Source organism: Bison bison, unplaced genomic scaffold (genome assembly GCF_000754665.1).
Source record: "Bison bison bison isolate TAMUID 2011002044 unplaced genomic scaffold, Bison_UMD1.0 scf7180017864471, whole genome shotgun sequence".
NCBI lineage: Eukaryota > Metazoa > Chordata > Mammalia > Artiodactyla > Bovidae > Bison > Bison bison.
In genome coordinates this window covers 33806760-33831153 of record NW_011495032.1, presented here as the reverse complement: position 1 = coordinate 33831153, position 24394 = coordinate 33806760, and the positions used below count along the sequence as shown (strand labels likewise).

General features: G+C 35.8%; 1 protein-coding gene across 1 annotated transcript in view; it reads left to right on the top strand.

The window, feature by feature from the left end:
• ERBB4 (erb-b2 receptor tyrosine kinase 4) overlaps positions 1 to 24394 on the top strand; it is a 1285626-nt gene that overhangs the window by 924344 nt on the left and 336888 nt on the right. Inside the window, 2 exon segments of the mRNA XM_010861119.1 lie at positions 19939 to 20057; positions 22899 to 23040. Coding sequence (XP_010859421.1) covers positions 19939 to 20057; positions 22899 to 23040 — 261 coding nt within the window.

Below are 24394 nucleotides of genomic sequence, written 5' to 3'. Positions count from 1 at the left end.
TGGCCCTGTCTTTGTTGGAGTTACAGCTGAGTACTTAGGACTTACAAGTTCACTCTTTACTGATCAATTTAAAATATAGCAGTAAGAATTTAGGTATGGAAACAGGAAAGTGAGGTCACTTAAAATGTCCCTTATCTGGGTTACCTGAAGCATTTTTCCTAAGAGGAGAACTTCATGAGCAGGTGCAGTCTGGCTTCTTATCTAGGTGTTTACTAGCATCTGTGTCATATACCTGGAATATGTTTGTTTGAGATGAATGTCTTTGAAGTTGATGTCTTAGCAATCAAGGGCTTCCTGGTGGCTCAGATGGTAATGAATATGCCTGCAATGCGTGAGACCTGAGGTCAATACATGGGCAGAAAGATCCCCTGGAGAAGGGCATGGTAACCCACTCCATTATTATTGCCTGGAGAATTCCCTGGACAGAGGAGCCTGTAGGACTACAGTCCATGGGGTCACAAAGAGTTGGACACAACTGAGCAACTAACAGCAATCAAAAGCTTGTATGCCTGCTAAATTGCTTCAACTGTGTCTGACTCTGACTTCAACCGTGTCTGACTCTGCAACCCCATGGACTGTAGCCCACCAGGCACCTCTGTCCATGGGATTCTCCAGGCAATAATACTGGAGTGGGTTGCCATGCCCTTCTACAGGGGATCTTCCCAACTCAGAGACTGAACCCACCTCTCCTCTGTCTCCTGCATTGGCAGGCAGGTTCTTTACCACTAGCACCACCTGAGAACCCACAATCAAAAGTTCAATGTCAGGCATTTACACTACAGGAATGCAAACTGTGGGTTGGGTAGAAGCAGGTAACCTAGCACTGAGATCAGAGAGAGTACTACACATTTGAAGGATTACTGAGAGGGCATTGAGAAGAAAAGTGAGAAATATCTGAAAATGTTATGATTAGAAGTATTTTGTGGGTTTACCCTGGCAGTTCAGTGGTTAAGAATCCACCTTGCAATGAAGGGGACATGGAATCAGTCCCTGGTCAGGGAACTAAGATCCCACATGCCATGGAACAACTAAGCCCATGCGCTAATACTAATGAGCCCATTGGCCGCAGCTAGAGAGTCTGTGCACCTCAATGAGAGTTCCCATGTGCCATAGCTAAGACCTGACACGGCCAAAAAAATAAATAAATATAATAATTTTATTATGACAGTAATAACAATTTATTCTGAATGCTTTGTAGCAAGTCTTGACAGTCATTAGAATAACTATCTTTAACTATACAAGAGAAGATTTCAAAATGATCTACATGTGACATGAGAGTGTCCTCTAATTAATAGAACACTCATTATAGTCACTGTTTGCTACTCTCATGATTAGGGAGTTGGGCAAGCCTGAAGAAAAATATCCTCCTTAGAGTTCTGCCTTGCATTAATATGAGATACATCGTCTATTTGTTGATTTAATTGGTTCAGCTGGAGGAAGAATTAAGTAAGTGGCACTGGGATGAGAAAGAAAAGAAGTGGATACTGGATACTTGTCAATTGTGCTTATGTCAAGCAACATTTTTACTTGTTATATTAGAATAAATGTGAATTCTCAAAATATCAGATGTATTCCATTTCTCAAGCCAATAACAATTTTATTGATAATTTGACAATTTATAATAGTATCATGGATACTTCTTGCCATTAACATAGATATTTTCAAGAGAAATAGTAACTATACTAATTTATGGTGAAGTAATAAAAGATAGACCCAAGGTATCATTACACATATCACTGATGATATTTACTTTGCAGTTGACCAAAGTCTTTTGCCTGTGAATGTTTTTCTTAATGGAGCAGTTACAGCATTATGACTATAAGAATAACTCAGGTTTTGCTCTGTTTTGAATATTTCTTGAACTCAGATAACTGTTACCCCAAAAGATTATTTTTCTTAACAATGAGGATGTTGCATGTATTGAAGATGTATTTAATTTCATTGACTAGGGGAAGGATGAAGATGAGAGACAGACTCTGACACAGGTAATTATGGATAATTTAAAATAAAAATCAAACCACAATATTTTGCCAACAGAAAATATTTTACCAAGTCTACGAACAGAAAATTTAAATAAATGGAGAGTTACCACATTCCAAGATGAGGGGACCCATAAAATGAGGGGACTCATAGGATGAAAAGGTCAGCTCTTCTAAAATTAAGCTTTAATTTTACCTTCGATCAATTCTCAATGTTTTACTTTTAATTGAACAAAAATAGTCTAAAATATTCCTGGAAAATATATTTAATAAATTACCCCACGCTTAAAAGGAAGAGCTATGTAGAAGAACTTTTTCCAAGTATTAAAATGTTATAAAGTAGTAAGTATGAAAACAGTATCGCATTAGTTCAGAATGGAATTAACTCAATGGAATGTAATAGAAAGTCCAGGTGCAATATAAAGTCTATACAGTAATTTGGTTTCTATAAAGTTAGCATTTTAATGGAAAATATAGAGATGATTCAATAAATGGTGTTGGATCAAATGGTTCATTTTATGGGGGGAAAAAAATGAATAATAGGGGGTTTCCCCAGTGGCTCAGTGGTAAAGAATCTGTCTGCAATGCCGGAAACCCCAGTTCGAATCCTGTCATGGAAGATCCCCTGGCAACAGGAATGGCTACACACTCCAGGTTTCTGGCCTGTAGAATTCCATGGACTATATAGTCCATTGGGTCGCAAAGAGTCGGACACAACTGAGCGACTTTCACTTTTATGGAAAAAATAAAGTTAGATCTGTACCATAAAACAAAACATGAGATTAATTGTACATTAAAGTTTAAAGGCATCAAATAGACAATAGATTATAGATGGATTATAGACTAAAAGTATCAAAAGCATGAAATAACTCAAAGTACTAGAAAAATATAGGTAAAAGTTATGATGACTAGTTTTTAAACATGACATAAAGTTAGAAATTTTAAAAGAGGAAAGATTATTTTAAATACATTATAGTCTTTTTATTTTTGCATAAATTTTAATTCTCTTAAATTTTATTAAAATATTTTGTTTTGTTTTAACAAAATATTTTAATAAAATTTAAGAGAATTAAAATTAATGCAATAAATTTGTAAAAATGTTTTTCTTAAAACTAAGTATTTTCACAATTAGATTGTCAAAGTTAAAGAGGATGATAATTCCTTTATCATTAAGGATTAAAGATATCAGTAAGAATTAAAAATAGTATATGTAGACAGGCACAATCTCAATTACTGTCTTGAAAACTTTTGTTTGTGTATTTTGTGCTGTCTTAATTGTCCTACTACCATTGAGCTATAAATAGCAGGTTGACCTATAGACACCCCCAAAGTTGACACTGGTTATTGCTACAATAGCAATTGTACAGAGAGCAAATGGCTAACATCCACTGGATCATCGAAAAAGCATGAGAGTTCCGGAAAAACATCTACTTCTGCTTTATTGACTATGCCAAAGCCTTTGACTGTGTGAATCACAATAAACTGTGGAAAACTCGGAAAGAGATGGGAATACCATACTCTCTGACCTGCCTCTTGAGAAATCTGTATGCAGGTCAAGAAGCAACAGTTAGAACTCGTTGGAACAACAGACTGTTTCCAAATCAGGAAAGCAGTACGTCAAGGCCGTATATTGTCACCCTGCTTATTTAACTTATATGCAGAGTGTATCATGTGAAATGCTGGGCTGGAAGAAGCACAAGCTGAAATCAAGATTGCTGGGCGATCACATGTAAAACAGATCGCCAGTCCAGGTTCAATGCATGAGAAAGGGTGCTCAGGGCTGGTGCACTGGGAAGACCCAGAGGGATGGGATGAGGAGGGAGGTCGGAGGGGGGTTCAGGATGGGGAGCATAGGTACACCCATGGCTGATTCATGTCAATGTATGGCAAAACCACTACAATATTATAAACTAATTAGCCTCAAATTAAAATTAAAAAATTAAAATTAAAATACTGTGATTAAAAAAAGACTGCTGGGAGAAATATCAATAACATCAGATATGCAGATAACACCACCTTTATGGCAGAAGGTGAAGAAGAACTAAAGAGCCTCTTGTTGAAAGTGAAAGAGGAGAGTGAAAAAGTTGGCTTAAAATTCAACATGCAGAAAACTAAGATCATGGCATCTGGTCCAATCACTTCATGGCAAATAGAAGGGGAAACAATGGAAACAATTACAGACTTCATTTTGGGGGGCTGCAAAATCACTGCAGATGGTGACTAAGGCCATGGAATTAAAAGACACTCCTTAGAAGAAAAGCTAGGACCAACCTATATAACATATTATAAAGCAGAGACATTATTTTGCCAACAAAGGTCCGTCTAGTCAAAGCTATGGTTTTTCTAGTTGTCATGTGTGGATGTGACAGTAGGACTATAAAGAAAGCTGAGCATTGAAAAACTGATACTTTTGAACTGTGGTGTTGGAGAAGACTTCTTGAGAGTCCCTTGGACTACAAGGAGATCCAACCAGTCAATCCTAAAGGAAATCAGTCTTTATTATTTATTGGAAGGACTGATACTGTAGTTGAAACTCCAATACTATGGCCACCTGATGTGAAGAACTGACTCATTGGAAAAGACCCTGATCCTGAGAAAGATTGATGGCAGGAGAATAAGGGGACGACAGAGGATGAGATGGTTGGATGGCATCACTGACTCTATGGACATGGGTTTGAGCACACTTTGGCAGTTGGTGATGGACCGAGAAGCCTGGAGTGCTGTAGTTCATGGGGTCTCAAAGAGTTGGACACAACTGAGCCACTGAACTGAACTGAATTGATTGCTACAATAAGAAAATATTCTTTTTAATTTTGCATATATATAGTGACATATTTCTCAAAAAACATGTATTGCTTGTGTAGAATTAAAAAAAAAAGAGCAACAATAATTATATTCCTTTTATTATGACTTTTTTTGTAATTTTTGAGGATGTCCAAATTTTTTCCACATCATAGAGATGATAATTTTAAAGATATATCAATAATGCCTAACAGCTTTAAATAATATCTATAGATACATTTATTTCTTATAAAATATACATTATTTACATAAAATCTTTGCTTGAAGAGAATCTCACATATTGTTTTATATTGGCCCTCATCTGAAAACACCACCATGCAGGACAAATTCAGACTTAACTACCCTAAATTTTCAGTTATGATGGTGGTAAGTAACACAAACTATCTCTTCTTGGCCTTTTGGTTAGGATCAAGTGAAGTAACATAAACTTCTGGGAATCACCAGTCTCAATTGTGGAGGTAGAGCACTGTGGCAGGCACTGTTGCAGAATGGTTTTCCATAGCCTCTGGGATCATAAAACCTCAGAAGAAGAAAATTTCATCTCCAGTGACTTTACATTCTTGAATTCATTAAAAAGCCAATTTGCTGCACACATATAAAAGGAGCACTAAGATTAGTTTCCTAATTTTCTATTTTGACCTTTGTCTTTGCAATTCTATAATGCTCTCTGACAACTGGATGTAACTTGTTCAGTTCAGTCACTCAGTCATGTCCAACTCTTTGTGACCCCATGAAACACAGCACACCAGGCCTCCCTGTCCATCACCAACTCCTGGAGTCCACCCAAACCCATGTCCATTGAGTCGGTGATGCCATCCAACCGTCTCATCCTCTGTCATCCCCTTCTCCTCCTGCCCTCAATCTTTCCCAGCACCAGGGTCTTTTCAAATAAGTCAGCTCTTCACATCAGATAGCCAAAGTATTGGAGTTGCAGCTTCAAAATCAGTCCTTCCAATGAACACCCAGGACTGATCTCCTTTAAGATGGACTGGTTGGATCTGTTTGCAGTCCAAGGGACTCTCAAGAATCTTCTCCAACACCACATTCAAAAGCATCAATTCTTTGGTGCTCAGCTTTAGAGTGTAAAGTCACTTTCATGTACCCTGACCAATATTAATTTTTTATTGAATTAAAATAGATTAAAAGAAAATAAACCAGATTAGAATACAATAGACAGTACCAAAATGCTTTACCCATAATTAAGGTCAATATAATGCCTTAAAACTTTTCATCATGGATATGTGTACTGAGCCATGATGTAAAATGTTTGTACTGTAAATTGTGATGAAAAAAAAGTTAGAAAAACACTGGAAAGAATATCATTTAACTTTTAAGCAAGCAAGATTATCCTTTAAAAAAGTAATCTCAAACATACATTCTGTGAGAATAAAAGCAATATTTTGAAAACATTTTTTTTTTATATGTTTGAAATGTGTTTCTGGTGTAACTATTTTAGATGGCTTTAAAAATCTATGCTATTACTAAGACATGGACTTGAAGTTGGACGCTATTTGAGATTCAGTTTTCTCCTCTGTAAGATCAGTAGTTAAAAGTCAGTCATATATAAGGGTTAAATGTAATCTTATTTCTATGGCTTTTGTCATAAGTTTAAACAGTATTTGAATAATATCTGAGTTTTTATTGCTCATCATTGGCAGTCATGTTGTTATGTAAAATGACTCTAGGACAAATTGTTTTTCTAGAGTTAAAGAAGATATGTATAGATAATTTTAGTTATTCACATTTTAAGTGCCAGATGTGAAGATAAAAGGTGAAAATAAATTGATTTGTGCCTCCAAAGTTTTGTATTCATAGTATAGATAGTCACAGAAGTATCCAGTTACAACATAATGGGGTTAGGGCTGCAATAGAAATCTGTATGCCATGAAATAAGATCACCAAGAACAAAGTTTGTTGGGGATGCAAAGTAAGGGGTTCTGGATAAAAGAGTCAATGAAGAATTAACAAAAGAGATTTCTATGGACTTGACCCTTGAAAATGTGTAAACATTAGATAGGCAGAAAAGGAGTTTAAAATATAGAAAAAAAGATGAAAAGGAGGCACTTTAATAAATAGATACTTGAGTTCATAATGAGGCCTGGTAACCAGCCAATTTGGCTGTGAGAGAGAGAAGAGAAAAAATTTGAGATTGGATTCCAAGTTAGAGGTTGAATCAGTTAAATCAATGATGGCAGTAGTCACTGAGATCAAGAATATAGGCAGAGGTTTGTACTGCAGCTGGATTGAGGATGGAAATAAAAGCTTAGCCATGTCTTTTTTGAGTCATAGAGATTTCTTATTCATCCAAGTAGAAATGCCTAATAAATAATCAGTTACTGATTAGAAACTAAGGTGAGACGTTTAGGGATATTGTGAAAAATGGCTGGAGATAGATATTTGAGGTATATCAGAAAAATGTTTTAATCAACACTTTGATAAATGCTTGGCTCTCTGAGGGTCATGAAGAGCTTGAGGTACAAGGAGGATTATTCTTAAAATTTATTTTAAATATGAGTCTCAAATATTGAACATGAAAAACCGGCCAGTAAAAAATGAAGCTGATTATAGCTGAGAGAATAAAAATAATTTACAATGCAAAACTAAATTGTAAAAGTAAATTACAATGCAAAAGTGGTTCAGATGGTAAAAAAACAACAAAAAAAAATCTGCCTGAAATGCAGGAGACCTGGGTTAAATTCCTGGATGGGGAAGATTCCCTGGAGAAGGGAATGGCCACCCACTCCAATATTCTTGCCTGGAGAATTCCATGGGTCAGAGGAGCCTGGTGGGCTGCAGTCCAAGAAGTCGCAAAGAGTCGGACATGACTGAGTGACTGACATTCTCACTTTGGGCTTCCCAGGTGGCACTAGTGGTAAATAACTTGACTGCCAATGTAGGAGACTGTATGAGACACAGGTTTGATCCTTGGGCAGGAGAGATGCCCTGGAGAAGGGCATGGCAACCCACTCCAGTATTCTTGCCTGGAGATTCCCATGGACAGAGGAGCCCTGTGGGCTACAGTTCACTGGGTCACAAAGAATCAGACATGACTAAAGTGACAGCACAGAACAGCGTGATGCAAAAATTTGAGCTTGATCATTAATGTACTGGATAACCTAGGGCTCACGTGTAATCAGCTGCTTCAATTGTGTCCGACTCTTTGTAACCCTATGGACTGTAGCTCTGCAGGCTTCTCTGCCCATGGGATTCTCCAGGCAAGGAGACTGGAGTGGGTTGCTATGCCCTCCTCCAGGGGATATTCCTGAGCCAGGTATCGAACCCATGTCTTGGCAAGTATGTTCTTTACCACTAGTGCCACCTGGGAATCCCAATTAAGAACTGTCTAAAACAGGAAAAGAGCATCTTTTCATATGGGACAGAAACAACATGAATTGATTTGGATTTGAATTAAAAAAAAAAAAAACTAACATAAGAAAGGAATGCATTGACTTATCTGAAGATGGCTAATTTCCAGTTTTCTGGTGCTATTAAATGTAGTATTTCACCTTGCATTTGAGCATCATTTGGTATTTTAATTTCCAATTTTAATATTAATAAGTTATTAGATGTGGGCTTTGCTGTGATATTAAGAAACTAGATATTGTCTGAAAAACCCTGATGAGACAGTGATATCTCTTAGAGACATATGGACATATTTTGGACTTGTCCATAAGCAAGTCAATTTATTTGGATTTTAATTTCCTCCTAAAATGAGAATTTTATACTAATATAATTCATTAATTCAGCAAATATTTATTCATTGCTTTTTTTTTTTTTGCCAATTTTGGAAGGAAACTCATCCAGGTATATACTGGTTGGGAGAGATTTTCTTTATTCCTGTCTGTTGATATTTTGGATAAAGAAGTAGGATAAACAAAGAGATTGTGTGTGTGTGTGTGTTGTGTGTATGTGTGTGTGTTCATGAAGTCTGGATATAGAGATGTTTGGTCTGCTGTAATTTGAACTGATTTGAAAAAGCTGACTGTCAAGTTTTCCTTTTTTTTTTAATTTGTAACATGTCTGTAATATGATCACTCCATTTTTTATCACTTTATTTTCACTATGTCATTTAATTGTATATTGTAAGGTGTAGCCATCAATTTTCTTTTTCTTTTCATCTTTTTAATGTTTGTGGTTATAACATCTTTCTTTTTTAAAAAAATAATTTATATTTTTATAAAAATATATATTTTAAATACTATTTATGTTTTTATTATCCTGACTCATGCACTTCACTTGTTATCTTGAAATACATACATTTTATGTGTATTTATAAATATATGTATTTTTTTCCTGGAAATACTATACAAAAACTCATACTCCCTCTCAAGAATACTTTTTATAGTTCATATAATAGGCAATACTGTTTTTCTATGTTTGAATCCTGACTCGTAAACTTTGCTGATGTCAACAGCCTATTAATAAGGGAGAATTTCCCTAGTGGCTGAGAGTGTAGTTTAAAATCAACTCTAAGGTCCCTTAATGAATCACTTAAGCATGTATTTTAAAAATATATTGAATAAAACTTCATTAAATAAATGAATAAAGCAGCTGGTGATGAAGAATGGATTAGACAAGATTCCCTTCCTATTTGACAATATTCCTAACTAACAACATTATCTTGTCATAGCCCATAGGTCACCAGGGATATATTTGGGACAAGGGTCAAATTTGATTAGAAGCTGCCAAATCGAGGCATATTTTACTAACTGACTCTAAATGTCAGTAATGGGTTGGCAGGTACTGGCACATGAAGTGTAGCAGCTATGGCATATAGAATTAAACTATTACAATACCTGTAGGCATGTATACCTAATGGTATGGTCAGTCAGTTCCTTTGAAGAGGTTAAAATCAGACTGCTGCTGCTGCTAAGTCACTTCAGTCATGTCCCATTCTGTGCAACCCCATAGACGGCAGCCCACTAGGCTCCCCTGTCCCTGGAATTCTCCAGCCAAGAACACTGGAGTGGGTTGCCATTTCCTTCTCCAGTGCATGAAAGTGACAAGTGAAAGTGAAGTCACTCAGTTGTGTCTGACTCTTAGCAACCCCATGGACTGCAGCCTACCAGGCTCCTCCATCCATGGGATTTTCCAGGCAAGAGTACTGGAGTGGGGTGCCATTGCCTTCTAATTAGGAATAAAATATGTTGCATTTTTTTCTGATGTGCAAAATGGATATTATTGTGGCAGTTTAGAAAACCCATATATGTTTTTATAATTCTACTTTGCTAGGTTCAATTATTTTTAAAAATTAGTCACCTTCTCCAAGAGCCTTTTTCAATGAATATAGGCTTAGGCTATTGGTTAAAATAAGTAACAAATAATTAAAATTCAAAATTCCTTCCCTGTTCAGGTTAGGATATAATCTTTATGTGTCCTGAGGCCTGACCCTGTGTGACAGCAATTATTTTCAATTATTCTATGATCTAGTGTGAGATAGGAAGCAGCCGTCCAGTTTAAGACCTGTCTCCATCTCTGCCTTCCCATACAAATAAATACTTTACCCTTCCTGGAAAGTAATAATAATAGTAAGAGGGTATTTTAAGAGTATTTCCAGAAGTTTGGAAATGTTGGTTTATGATAAAGGGAACTGCTGAAAACCTTGGGAATCCCAATTTATGTAAAAAATGAATTTCCTGGCCCCTTTCCTAACCTTATTGAATCAGAAAGTAGAAAGAGGACCAGACATTTTTACTTTAAATGCCTTTATGTGATTCTTACAGTCTACCTGGCATTGGTCACACTGATGTGTCTAATTATTCTCCCATTGGAAAATTAATAGTGGTGTTTAGTTTGGTGTTAGTTTCATTAAACTAGATTTTCTACACATTTCATCATGCTCCAGAAGTAATGTGTATTCTTGGATGGTCTTTGAGCTTTATTTGTTTCATTTAAAGTCTAGTCTGATAATTGAAGCTTTTTACTTTGGCCACCTGATGTAAAGAACTGACTCATTTGAAAAGACCATTATGCTGAGAAAGATTGAAGGCAGGAGGATAAGGGGATGACAGAGGATGAGATGATTGGATGGCATCACGGACTCAAATGACATGAGTTTGACTAAATTCGGAGTTGTTGATGGACAGGGAGGCCTTGCGTATTGCTGTCATAGGGTCACAACTGAACTGAACTGAGAAGCATGTTACACAACCCAGAGTGTTCAGCTTGGTGGCGGGGGCACAATTTCACCATTCATAGGAATAAATATTGAATTCCAATACAATAAATATTGGATTACAATCCAACTAAAAGGTACCTCTAGAGAGCATTTCATCAAGTCTGCTGTCTTTAATTAAGTGGAGGTCTGAAGCATTCAAAAGAGATTTCCCTTAAATACTGACAAAGACTCAGGAAGCCCATTCAGAGTCTCCTTACAGTGTTTTTATCACTCTAATAGTCAATAAATTCTTCTTCACGTTCAACCTAAATCACCTCTGCATTAACCTGAGCATTTTTCTTATTCAAACTTCCAAGTTTGTAACCAAAACCAGCCTAGCACTAAAATTATTCAACATTTATTTAATGGACACAGTGTGTTTCATGGACACAGTTTGTCGAAATTTGATCAATAAACAGAAATAATCTAGGCAGCATAGAGGTGAAGATCATTGAGTGCTAACTGGAATAAAGTGAAATTAAAATAAGCTTACTTTAAAATGTGCTTAGCAATGTAATCGGGGGCAGCCCAGGAAACTTGTCATGTAGACAGCTGCTGGTTGGGAGAAAGGAAGAGTTTTCTGTCTCTTATTTATCTGAATACTTTGCCTTCAGAATTAGGCACACAATATTTCTTTTCCCCATTTAGGTCTTTTTCTCCCCAAATCTTCCTACCAGTTTGCACGTCAATTATGTTTGCTTAATCTCCCAATTAGGGGTAGAGGGCTTAACAACACTGATAGGAGATCAAAGGGAAGGTCAGTGTGATTAAATTTCAGACAAAAAATAATCAGTCAGTCAATCAGTCAAATGGTGGAAGTGACCTAGAGTTGTCCCATTTTCACTGGATAGTATAATGGTTTTCATCTTTAGACTACACATTTGAAATCCCCTGGGAAGCTCATTAAAAGTATCAAATCCTAGAACATAGTGGGTAATGTTGATATAATAGGAATTAAGTGATTCTCAGGCGTTTTTAAAAGTACTCTGTATCCTGCTACTCCAGTGAGGTCTGTGGACTATTAAACTGTGACATAACCTGAGATCTTATTAGAATGGACAGTCTTGGGCCCCACTGATTGTCGACTAGATGAAAATCTTCACTGATGCAAGAATTCCCATATTAAAGCTTGAAAGACCCTTTTCAATTAAAGCCTTCTTCAGAGTCACTTGATAGAGGAAATGAAGGGAAGCAGAAGGCAATCAAGGTGAGACAATGGAGGAGATGATGAAGGAGGAAAGGACAGAGGAGAAGGAGAAAAGGGAAAGGTATAAACACTTGAGATCATTTTACTTTGTTACTGTGACATCAGTGCTCTGATTGCACCACTTACGAATGCTCATTATCCTTTTAGTAACTCATAAGAAGTAAATATTTGATTAATAAATTGCCAAATTTCTTCAAATAAGATTAATTTGTTCTAAGGGAATAACTTTAAGTATGGTTATTATTATATTTAAAGCAGTAATTAAGTCCTCATTTTTATTACTGAAACACTCATGTAATAAAGCTACTTATAAATAGTTTATTTATTTTTTTGAAATGACAGATACTCTCTCAGTAGTGTCCCCTTGCTACTACAAGATGCTTGGCTCTTAAACTTTACCCATTTGATTCTCATGGATATTTTGAATTGATCCCTATTCCCAGTTTCAATTTTACTGACCCTAATAAGCATTTTAATTTCACAGGCTTTATCTTTTATATTAACTAATCACAGATACTGATGTACCACGGAAGAATAAACTAGTTAAAATTCAACCCAAACATTGTAATGCACCCAATGAAGCAGTTTAGAAAAGATACTAAATACAGGGGGAAAAGGCTAATGAAATAATAGTCAAGCTAGGATGGAAATTAATATAACCAAAGCAATTATAAGTTAATGTTACCATGGAGGCTAAGTGAATTATCTCATTGATTTCAGGTTCTGTTTTTTGTTTTGTGTTTCAATCACAATGAAATATGAGTATAGTTTGATGTGTTTAATTCATATTAAGTAATGCTTATTAATCAGCAAGTGCCATTAAATAGATTGTACAAAGGGGAAGTTTTCTTTCTGAAAGCAAAACTCATAACAATGTGAAGAAATGTTTCTTAATAGTGTCTCAGCATTGTTATAGATTAAGCTTATTGCTGTCTTCTTTTGTTTATTATATCTGTCAAGCAAAGCTTTTTAAATACATTTCAGCTTACTGAACTCCAGGCATGTGAAAACTGACAGCAGTTAATTCTTTTTTTTAGTGTTAAATGCATCTTACCTTTAAAATATCAATTATAGACTGTTTCTAGTCAAACCTCAGAATTAACTTTTAATATTTAAGTCAAATTTTTAAAAAAATAATGACTTAAAAGAATGTTTCTTTGCATGTTCCTGAAATGGAATGGCATCTCTAAGATCAAAATACCCTGAGAAAATATGAGATAGGAGGCCACTCTATGGGAGAAATTGCTATTTTGAAAAATTTAAAGTTGACCATACATATGATTGACTAATTTAAATGCATGTTTTAACAGTTCCACATTATAGTAATTATTACTGAACGTAAGGTTGTACAGCAGTGGCCACAGGACTGGAAAAGGTCAGTTTTCATGCAATCCCAAAGAGGGACAATAACAAAGAATGTTCAAAGTACGGTATAATTGCACTCATCTCACCTGCTAGCAAGGTTACACCCAAAATCCTTCAAGCTAGGCTTCAGCAGTATGTGAACTGAGAACTTCTGGATGTGCAAGCTGGGTTTCAAAGAGGTAGAAGAACCAGAGGTCAAATTGACAACATCTAGTGGATCATGTAGAAAGCAAGGTAGGTCCAGAAAAACACTGCTTCATTGACTACGCTAAAGCCTTTGACTGTGTGGGTCACAGCAAACTGTGGAAAATTCTTAAAGAGACGGGAATACCAGACCACCTTACCTATTTCCTGAGAAACATGTATGCAGGTCAAGAAACAACAGTTAGAACAGGACGTGGAACAACAGACTGGTTCTAAGTCGGAAAAGAAGTACGTCAAGCCTGTATATTGTCACCCTGCTTATTTAACTTGTATGCAGAATACATCATGAGAAATGCCAGACTGGATGAAGCACAAACTGGTATCGAAATTGCTGGGAGAAATATCAATAACCTCAGACACGCAGATGACACCACCCTCATGGCAGAAAGCAAGAGGAACTAAAGAGCCCTCTTGATGAAAGTGAAAGAGGAGAGTGGAAAAAACTGGCTTGAAACTCAATGTTAAAAAAACTAAGATCATGGCATCTGTGCCATCACTTCGTGGCAAACAGGAGGGGGAAAAAGTAGGAGCAGTGACAGATTTTATTTTCTTGGGCTCCAAAATCACTGCAGATGGTGACGGCAGCCATGAAATTAAAAGACACTTGCTCGCTGGAAGGAAAGTTATGACAAATCTAGGCAGCATATTTAAGAACAGAGACATCACTTTGCTGACAAAGGGCCATACATTCAAAACTGGTTTTTGCAGTAGTTATGTATGGATATGAGAGTTCTACCATAAACAACGCTGAGCACCAAAGAATTGATTCTTTGGAGTTATGGTGCTGGAAAAGACTCTTGAGACTCCTGTGGACTGAAAGGACATCAAATCAGTCCATTCTAAAGGAAATCATCCCTAATGTTCATTTGAAGTACTGATGCTGAAGCTGAAGCTGTAGTACTTTGTTCACCTGATGTGAAGAGCCAACTCATTGGAAAAGACCCCGCTGAAGGGAAAGACTGAAGACAAAAGAGAAGAGGCTGCAGAGGATGAGATGATTACATAGAGTCACCCACCCACTCTATGAATATGAATTTGAGCAAATTCTGGGAGATAGTGGAGGACAGAAGAGCCTGGCGTGCTGCAATCTATGGGGTTCCAAACAGTCAGACATGACTTAGCTACTGAACAACAGCAACAATCAAGGTTGCACTGTGTTCATTCTTTTTCTAATGTATTATTTTTATATTTAAATAGTATAATAATTAGATAAAGTATCAACATGAACATTTATTAAATAATGTATTAAAATACAATTATGGTTATTTGTTTAAATGTTATCTACATTAATTTCCTAATTTAGTAGGAAAGACCAAAGTATATAAATGAAGAGAAATGGAAATATTTTGTATAGTTAGCTTAAAGAACCATAGAGTAAAAAATGGAAATTAACACCTAGACATATATGTCTAGTATTAAAATACAGTATGATTTATAGAATATGATTGCCGTTTCACATCATGTTATTTTCCAGCTAAGCAATGCCTGTCAACCAAAAGCAAATTAGTAGACTGTCCTGTGATAACACTGATTTCATGTCTTGTAGTATGATCACTTAGCATGAGTCTGCCATTTCAGTTAGCAACTCTTAATACATTGAAGTCCAAGGGATGTGACTCAGATGGTAAAGAACCCTCCTCCAGTTCAGGAGACCTGGGTTTGATCCCTAGGTTGGGAAGATCCCCTCGAGAAGGGAATGTCAACCCACTCCAGTATTATCTGGAGAATTCCATGGACAGGCGAGCCTGGCAGGCTGCAGTCCATGGGGTCACAAAGAGTTGGACACAACTGAGCGACTAACACAATAATACATTGAAAGAGCCTTGTTGAATCTGAAAGAAAGAAATTATATTTGAATTTGTTCTTTCCAAAAATGTCTATTAAAGTATTTCCTTTATATGATATTAATTACTAATTAGGACATCTAAATAAATGTAACAATTGGTTAAATATAGGAAGATTAAGCACAATGTATGAATATTAACATTAATGAGTAAGATAAAATTCATTGAATATATTTCATATATATAATGTATATGTAATATGTATGTAAACTCATTGTGTTCTGTTAGTTGCTCAGTTGTGTCTGACTCTTTGTGACCCCAAGGACTGCAGCCCACCAGGCTCCTCTGTCCCCAGAATTCTATAGGCAGGAATACTGGAGTGGGTTGCCATTCCCTTCTCCAGGCTATCTTCCCAAACTAGGGATTGAACCCAGGTCTCCTGTACTTCAAGCAGATTCTTGACCATCTGAGCCAAATCCTGTGGACTGCAAGGAGATTAAACCAGTCAATCCTAAAGGAACCTGATTATTCATTGGAAGGACTGATGCTAAAACTGAAGCTCCAATACTTTGGCCACCTAATGCAAAGAGCCAACTCATTAGTAAAGATCCAGATGCTGGGAAAGATTGAAGGCAGGAGGAAGAGGGGACAATAGAGAATGAGATGGTTGAATGGCATCACCGACTCAATGGACATGACTTTGAGCAAACTCCAGGAGATAGTGAAGGACAGGGAAGCCTGGCACGCTGCAGTCTATGGGGTTGCAGAGTCGTACATGACTGAGTGAGTGAACAACAACATATGTATGTTGACGTATAATGTGTTTATAAATACAAATAAAATTTACATGGATGCCAGGTACAGTTCTAACACTGGAATATACCATAAAACAAAGGAAGTGTAATAAATGAGTTGTAAAATATATTAGATGGTGATAGATGCTATAACAGAGATACAAGGGGGAAGAAGGGGAAGGAGGGAAGAGGACAGGAAGAGAGAGAAGGAGGAAAGTCCATAAGGCATCAGTGGTTTGGAAAGGATTTAAATTATGTATTAACTAAGGATAGACTTCATTGAGAAGGTGAGATTAGAGCAAAGACTTGAATGTTTAGGGGCAGGTCAAATTGACTTATTTTGTAGTATTTTATACTAGAATATTTACAGAAGAAATTACTTACTTCAAAGTAATTACCTAAATTGCAAATATCAAATATGCTCTCATATATGAGATCTGAAATTTTGTTCTATTTCAAAACCTTTAAACTTACATGAAATATCATATGACAATTTTTACAAAATAAAAACAAGAGAGAGGATGAGTTCAAGTACTGTTTTAGTTTAAACTTTATTTGTTATTTGTTGACTACATAGGGATGAATGTAATAATGTCAAATGGAAAAATATAAAAATTATATAGTTTATGAATATCATCATCATGTTCAATTGAAAAAGACCCAAGTGAATCTATGGAATCATGAAATAATCAATGGTAGAATATAAGGATCTAATAATAGATACAAACAATAATTGTAAGGTATTTTCATTTTGATATACTCTGTTTCTTAGGATTTTAATATTTGTCTGTTTACATTTTTAGTGCCCTACCCATTTAACTGTCAATATATTTCCTTTTCCTCTAGTAAGTGCATTATGTACTCAATAAACAGATATTTCTGAGTTGGCATTATATGACATTTGTTACTTGGAGGGAATACTTATTTAGTGTCTATTAACTGCCAAACAATACCAGGGATGTAAACATGAATAAGATGATATACTTCAATAAAATGCTGTATTACTTTACTGGGGGAGCAGACATGGAAAAAATAAATACAATATGTTACAATAAGTATAATAATATTATCTAATGGTTGCTGAGCACCATTAATAGGAGTCATATTAGGCACTATACCTATATCTCTATTTGTGTCTTCAAGTCCATTACATAGGAATTCATACTAATCCCATATTAAAAATGGTGAAGTGAAGTACAGAGTGGTTAGATAATATGTCATATCATAAGAACAAAATTTGAATTTGAGTTTGAATGATCCTAGATCCTCAGATGGCAGCCCACTCCAGTGTTCTTGCCTGGAGAATCCCAGGGACGGGGGAGCCTGGTGGGCTGCCGTCTATGGGGTCACACAGAGTCGGACATGACTGAAGTGACTTAGTAGCAGCAGCAGACCCTCAGAGCTCGTAGATTCATGTATTAACTTCACCTGCTTGGTCGTTCAGAAGCATGTACCTCAGATTAACTCAACATGGAGCTGTGTCTGAAAAGGTTTCAGAACAAAAACAGAACATTCAGTTGATCTTATGGATGAGTATTTGCTAGACAGAGAAGACAGTTTATTTTATTTTTTGTCATGAAGGAATATACTGTGACAAGGCAGTAAAAATCACAAATGCATATCATGAAAGAAATTGAGGATCACAAGTGGTATTTCTGTGTGTCTGGATGTGAAGAGCAGATTGAGAGTAGTGAGAGATGCCAGTAGAAATAGAAATGGTGGTCAATTGATGGAGGACTTTTATCCCTTGCTAAGGGTTTACACGGAGAAGGCAATGGCACCCCACTCCAATACTCTTGCCTGGAAAATCCCATGGATGGAGGAGCCTGGTAGGCTGCAGTCCATGGGGTCGCTAAGAGTCGGACACGACTGAGCAACTTCGCTTTCCCTTTTCACTTTCATGCATTGGAGAAGGAAATGGCAACCCACTCCAGTGTTCTTGCCTGGAGAATCCCAGGGACGGGGGAGCCTGGTGGCTGCCGTCTATGGTGTCACACAGAGTCGGACACGACTGAAGTAACTTAGCATAGCATAGCGTAAGGGTTTACAGCTCTATTGCAGAGTTGGAAAGTAAGGCTCATACAGAGAAAGGACTGACACTGATTTATATGCAACAGCTTATATTTTCAAGTCATTACTTTAATTATGGCATACAGGGTTATTTGTGACCTGAGAGACCTTTTAGAAGGCTATGCTATATTTAGAGATAAATCTCAGAATGAAGTTGGCATAGACAGCAGGAAGAAAAGAAGAACATCTATTGGTAGTACTTGGGAATTTTATTAGGTGTGAAAAGTGAGGGTAGAGGAAAAGGAGAACTAGAATACATGTCCAAAATTTTAGTTGAAGTGTTGGATGGATGATGTTATCAGTAATTGAGATAAGGGAACAAATAAGAGAGAGACACTCTATGGTAGAGGTGGGGAAAAAATGCATTCCATTGTGTACATATAAAAAGGGAATTTTCCAGACAATGAGAAATGCATGTTGCATCTTGATAGAGATTTCAGATCTGAATCTAATGTCGTCTACCTAGAGATAGTATACGAAATAGAGGATGAATGATTATATCCAAGTATATGAGCTCTTAATCCATATGAAGACCAGCTCTGAGGAACACTAAAGTTTAAGGAATTGTGTCTTGCTGTACTAACAGTGAAGGAAACTTTGAAGAACTCAAAGAGGTGGGAAGAAACAAGGCTGAAGAAATACAGAACCAAGAAATGATGTGTTATGCATATGTTGTATAATTCATTTCTCTATATACTTTTAAAATATCTCTTTGGAATAAGTATGATAAGCAGAAATGTGTCCCTTAATGCTATGATTTTGTTGTCCAGTGTATATAGCTTGATTTACTAAAGTAAACCTTGACAGCATGATGCTGTCAACTAAGACTGAAGAATGTTATAAGAAAAACTAACGGAAGTTTTTGTTGTGTTTACTATGAATATGTCTTCCGCCCTCCTTCCTATTTCTTCGAGGATGTTGCTCTACTCCTTGTTAAGTCCCTCTTTTTGAGAAATTTTGGTAGAAATTTCACTTAAATCTCAGGAATATAAATGTTTGTGCTACTACAGAGGCATTATCTACCTATCTTTGTCTGTCTGTTTATCTATCTACCTGCCTACCTATTTGTCTGTTACCTATCCATTTATCACCCATCATCTGTCTATCTGATAGGAATAATATAAGGTATAATGTGAATCATGTAAGAGTTTATGTTTTCATTCTTTGCATTGGCTAGCAAAAATCAGGCACCCCTTTCTGGGGACACTTTCTGCCTGTAGGCCCTCACGGTGCACATTGTAAATAGACTTTGCTGCCGACTCCATTTTTAGCAACCTGCCAGAATGCCTCTCATTCAGTTTTTCTAAATTTGATTCTTTCTTCCTAATTGTGTGATTTTTGTAAAGCACTGTCTTTGCTTGAAAAAGAATGAATCTAAAAACAAATTCATGTATTAATTTTGAAGGATTTTGTATAGTAATTTTGACCAATTGCCAACTTCAAGCAGTAAATGTTTGCTGAGCTGAGTCAGTGATGGTTGAGCAAATTGTTACTTACTCCAGGGCTCAGCTTTTCTCAGCTACTCCAAATCACCTGGCAGCTGACTTTGATGAGGCACTATCTCTGTCTTCTGCAGTGACAAGGACCGTGTGTGCGGAACAGTGTGATGGCAGATGCTATGGACCCTATGTGAGTGATTGCTGTCACCGAGAATGTGCTGGGGGCTGTTCGGGACCGAAGGACACCGACTGCTTTGTGAGTCTGGCAGCTCTCCCTTTCACTTTCTGATCCTCCCTTTCCTCCTAGTCTGACTCACATACATCAAATCTTTACCATCGCTTGTGGTAAAGAACCCACTTGCCAATGCAGGAGATGTGAGATGCAGGTTCAGTCCCTGGGTGGGGAAGATCTCCTGGAGGAGGGCATGGCAGCTCTCTCCAGTATTCTTGCCTGGAGAATCCCCATGGACAGAGGAACCTGGAAGGCTACAATCACAAAGAGTCAGATATGACTGAAGCGACTTGGCATGCACACAAGATAAGATCAGATGTTACTATTTTAGGGTTAAGAAAGATGCTGTGATTTCCTGAAAGTCATTCTCTTACTGGGTGGCTATTGATTAACTAGGATTGTTCTGTCCTAGAATAAATGTATTATGCCTTTCTGATATAATTTATTTTACAAGTGAGACTTAGTTGGACAACGTAAAGGAGAACATATTGAATATCTTTAAAAAAGATAACAGTATCCTTCCAAAATTTACTGTGTATGTTGTTGCCTCACTGAGTTGAGTCTTCTGAGTGGGGGCACTCATATTTTATCTCTCAAATATAAATTCAAGATTAAAGCAGATAAATTTATGAATTAAACTGTCTTATAGTCTATATTGTTTACAAGCTAATATTATTCAAAATTTATAAGATTTATAAATGCATGCTTAAAGCAATTTATATGCTAATCTGTGTGATTTTTATTTTAGAAGAGGACACTTTTACATCCTCAGAATTAATATTTACAGCTTGTCGGGGCCACTTTTTAATTACTTTTTGATATCCCTGATAAAGTTCTTTCTATTCCATTGAATACATACAGGCCATTCTGTGAGTTACAGTTAATGCAGTTTCATGCACACAGAGTATTAGTTTCATTTTAAGCCAAAAATCATAAAATAATAAACAATTTTTGTTGCTAAAATGTACACAGGAATATATTTTGTTCCTCCACATCAAATATCCATAGAAAACACTGATGCATTTAGAACTGAGGATATTTTTTTTTTCAAATTGGCACTTAATTCTGCTCAAGCAAACCATGGATTATACCTCTCATGATATAGAAACACAGTAATTTATTACTTCTCTTAATGTCACAAAAACTTAATTTGTCTGTCCTAATTTTATAGTGAAACAAAGTATGTATTATAGAAATGAGTAGGGAGGAAAAAGGAAGGAGAGGGAAATATTAAAAATGTACAGAAGATGCTCAGCAGACCTTGAACTGAGACTCTTTCCCTTACCTCTCACCAGACATGAGATATAAGCTTGATCTGAAAGATACTGAACAGGGGTTGTGTTAGCAATTCCAAAATAGTACTAACAATAAAAATGAACAATAGCTCTTAACTTTCACTTAGAAGTTTTTCACTGAATTTTTTTTCATGGTTCCCTTATCACGATAAGCAAAGTGCTGAGTGAGCTTCAGAATTCTCATTTCATTATTTTTATGGAATGGTCCACTGATTCCACTTTGGCATTTAGTAGAGAATGTTCAAGAATGCCAGACCAAGGACTTGGTGTAAGTTATTGTTTTGTATACTGTCTGGAAGGTAAACTTGTTTGATCTCTCTGGCTTATGTCCCTTTGTTGCCAAGTAATCTGTGCGAAACACTGTATAAAATATATTAGTAAAGCAATTATGAGGACACATGAAGTTTTATAGCCATAAATTAAAGCTTACTGAGTTTTCTAGATTGGTTTTTAATAGATTCTTCCTGGAAAGTGTCATCTTAGTGAATAATATATCATCAGTGAGTCTCGTTCTGATTATGCATCTCGTAGACTATCATCAGGGAATTGTCATGTTTGTGATAAAGTGCTTGCTAAAACAACAATTGATTAAGAAAATGTTTTGAGGAAACAGAATAAATTAGTGCTTATTAATAACCATACATCTAATTTATGATGATATGTAAAATATAGCTTGAGTTCACATTAGCTTGCCTTCCAAAGCCTAAAGTATTCCTATGCAGGTTTAAATTGTTTAATTACGAGAATTAGTCCATCTCCTCTTTTGCTAAACACATGTTTTATATACTTATATATGTACTTTTTATCTATTTTTTTATATCAAATACCTAACTTCTGGGTGGTGCAATTGTTTTTAATTGTTTTCAAATGCATTTGAACATATTAACAAATAGAAGTCTCAGGAAAAATATATAAATCAGCAGAAACAAATTTATTTGAACTTGACTTTTAGGAAAAGGTATGACCATATAGGAAAAAGGTATCATATTATTCAATTATGGACTAAATATAGCTACTTCTTTACATTTTGGCATCACATCCCACTACATTTACATTTGGCTAGTCACCTGACAGAGACTTCGAAGTCCAGTCTGAATGACCATCACAAAGTTATCTCACTATACAATGGTGATGAACAGATTCACAAGGTTACTTGAGTCACCGAATTCGTCAAATACCAGCTTTAAGAAAACTCTAGCCTATACAATTGGATATTTAGTTTTCACTGCCAGACTCTAAAACTCAGCATAAACCCTTTGAATAATAAATTTTCACTATAATCTAACTTTAATAATTTAAATCAATTGCCAGTTTAGAAATTTATGGAGAGACACCAGAAGGTATGTTTGGTGAGCTGGAAAAAGTTTTTTAAAATTAAGAAATACAAAACAAACATTAACTTAAAAAATAAATCCTGATGAATAAAAAATTGTCATAGTTTCCAGTTTTTATGAAATTGATATTTGCCAAGCAATTAATACACCTTATCACACAACTGTTGTAACAGTGTCCCTTTAACAATATTATGAAGGTTGTTTCAAAAAGGAAATTAATTTTTGCTGTGTTGCAGGCATGCATGAATTTCAATGACAGTGGAGCATGTGTTACTCAGTGTCCACAAACATTTGTCTACAATCCCACTACCTTTCAACTGGAGCATAACTTCAATGCAAAATACACCTATGGAGCCTTTTGTGTCAAGAAGTGCCCACGTAAGTAACAAAATAAGACTAGCCAAATTAATTAACTCGTTTTAAAGCAAAGTAATTTCATGGAAACTTATCATAATTTGAAACTTGTGACATATCATGAATTACTTTGGTATGGATATTATTATTATTTCATATATAAAGGAATTAAAATTCAAAAAATTGAAGTGATTGGTTCATAATCTCAGCAAATGAGTAACATGTTTGAGGTTAGAGTACATTGTCAATTCATCGACTTCTAAACTCATTATTTTCACTGTATGTCAATATTTTTGCACATGATGCTGTCCTCAGAAAAATGATTAAGTAGCAGCTTTGTAATGAACAAGGTCTTCTTATAATAATAATGAATTTTCACCTAAAGTGATCTTATTATTTATTTGTAATAGAATATATAAAATAGTTTTGACATCAGATATAATTTTAAAACAATAACCAAGGATATAAAGGGCATGTTAAGGAATCTTTACCAAATTGAAAACTCATCCTGGGGATTCAGAATGACCAGCTTGTTTGTTTAAGTTAATTTCTTTGCTTGGAGAGACCACTGAGACGTTTCTTTGATGTTTTACTTTTTTAATGGCTGAAAAAAAAAAAACCTCATTTGTCCATGTAAATTAAAAGACTTTACATTCTACATCACATAGATATTTATTTTTTGATTTGTGCATAGGATGGAATAGGAAGTGTAAGAGACGTGAGATTAGAATGGCTTTGATTATAGCTTTCGCCACTTATTCACTGTGTGATTTTTAATAAACTACTTAATTTTCTAGGTTTCATTTGTAACTCAGTCAGTAAAGAATCTGCCTGCGATGCAGGAGACCCAGGTTTGATCCCTGGGTCGGGAAGATCCTCTGGAGAAGGAGATGGCAACCCACTCCATTGTTCTTGCCTGGAATCCCATGGACAGCGAAGCCTGGCAGGCTATACAGTCCATGGGGTCGCGAGAGTTGGACACATCTTAGCGACTAAACCACCACTACCACTTAACTTCCTTTTTTCTCCTCTTTAAAACGTGGAAAATCAAATGTACCCTCTCTCTTTCCCAGAAATAATATAAAGATCAAAGTGATAGGGAATAAGTTTCATAGGAATAGTATATAAAAACAAGTCTTTGAAAGCAATGATCATTCCAGCCATTATTATTATTTTATATTGATTAAAAGAATAAATATGCATTATATGCATAAACATATATATGCATTTGTATGTAGATAATTTTATAACCAAACTCATGATTTTAATCTGATAATTTCTCATCTAAAAGTTACCCTATATTTACCATCTACTCTCTTGCAAACTACAGGGCGTAAGAGTATCTATCATAGAATGAGGCTAGATGACAAATTTTTTT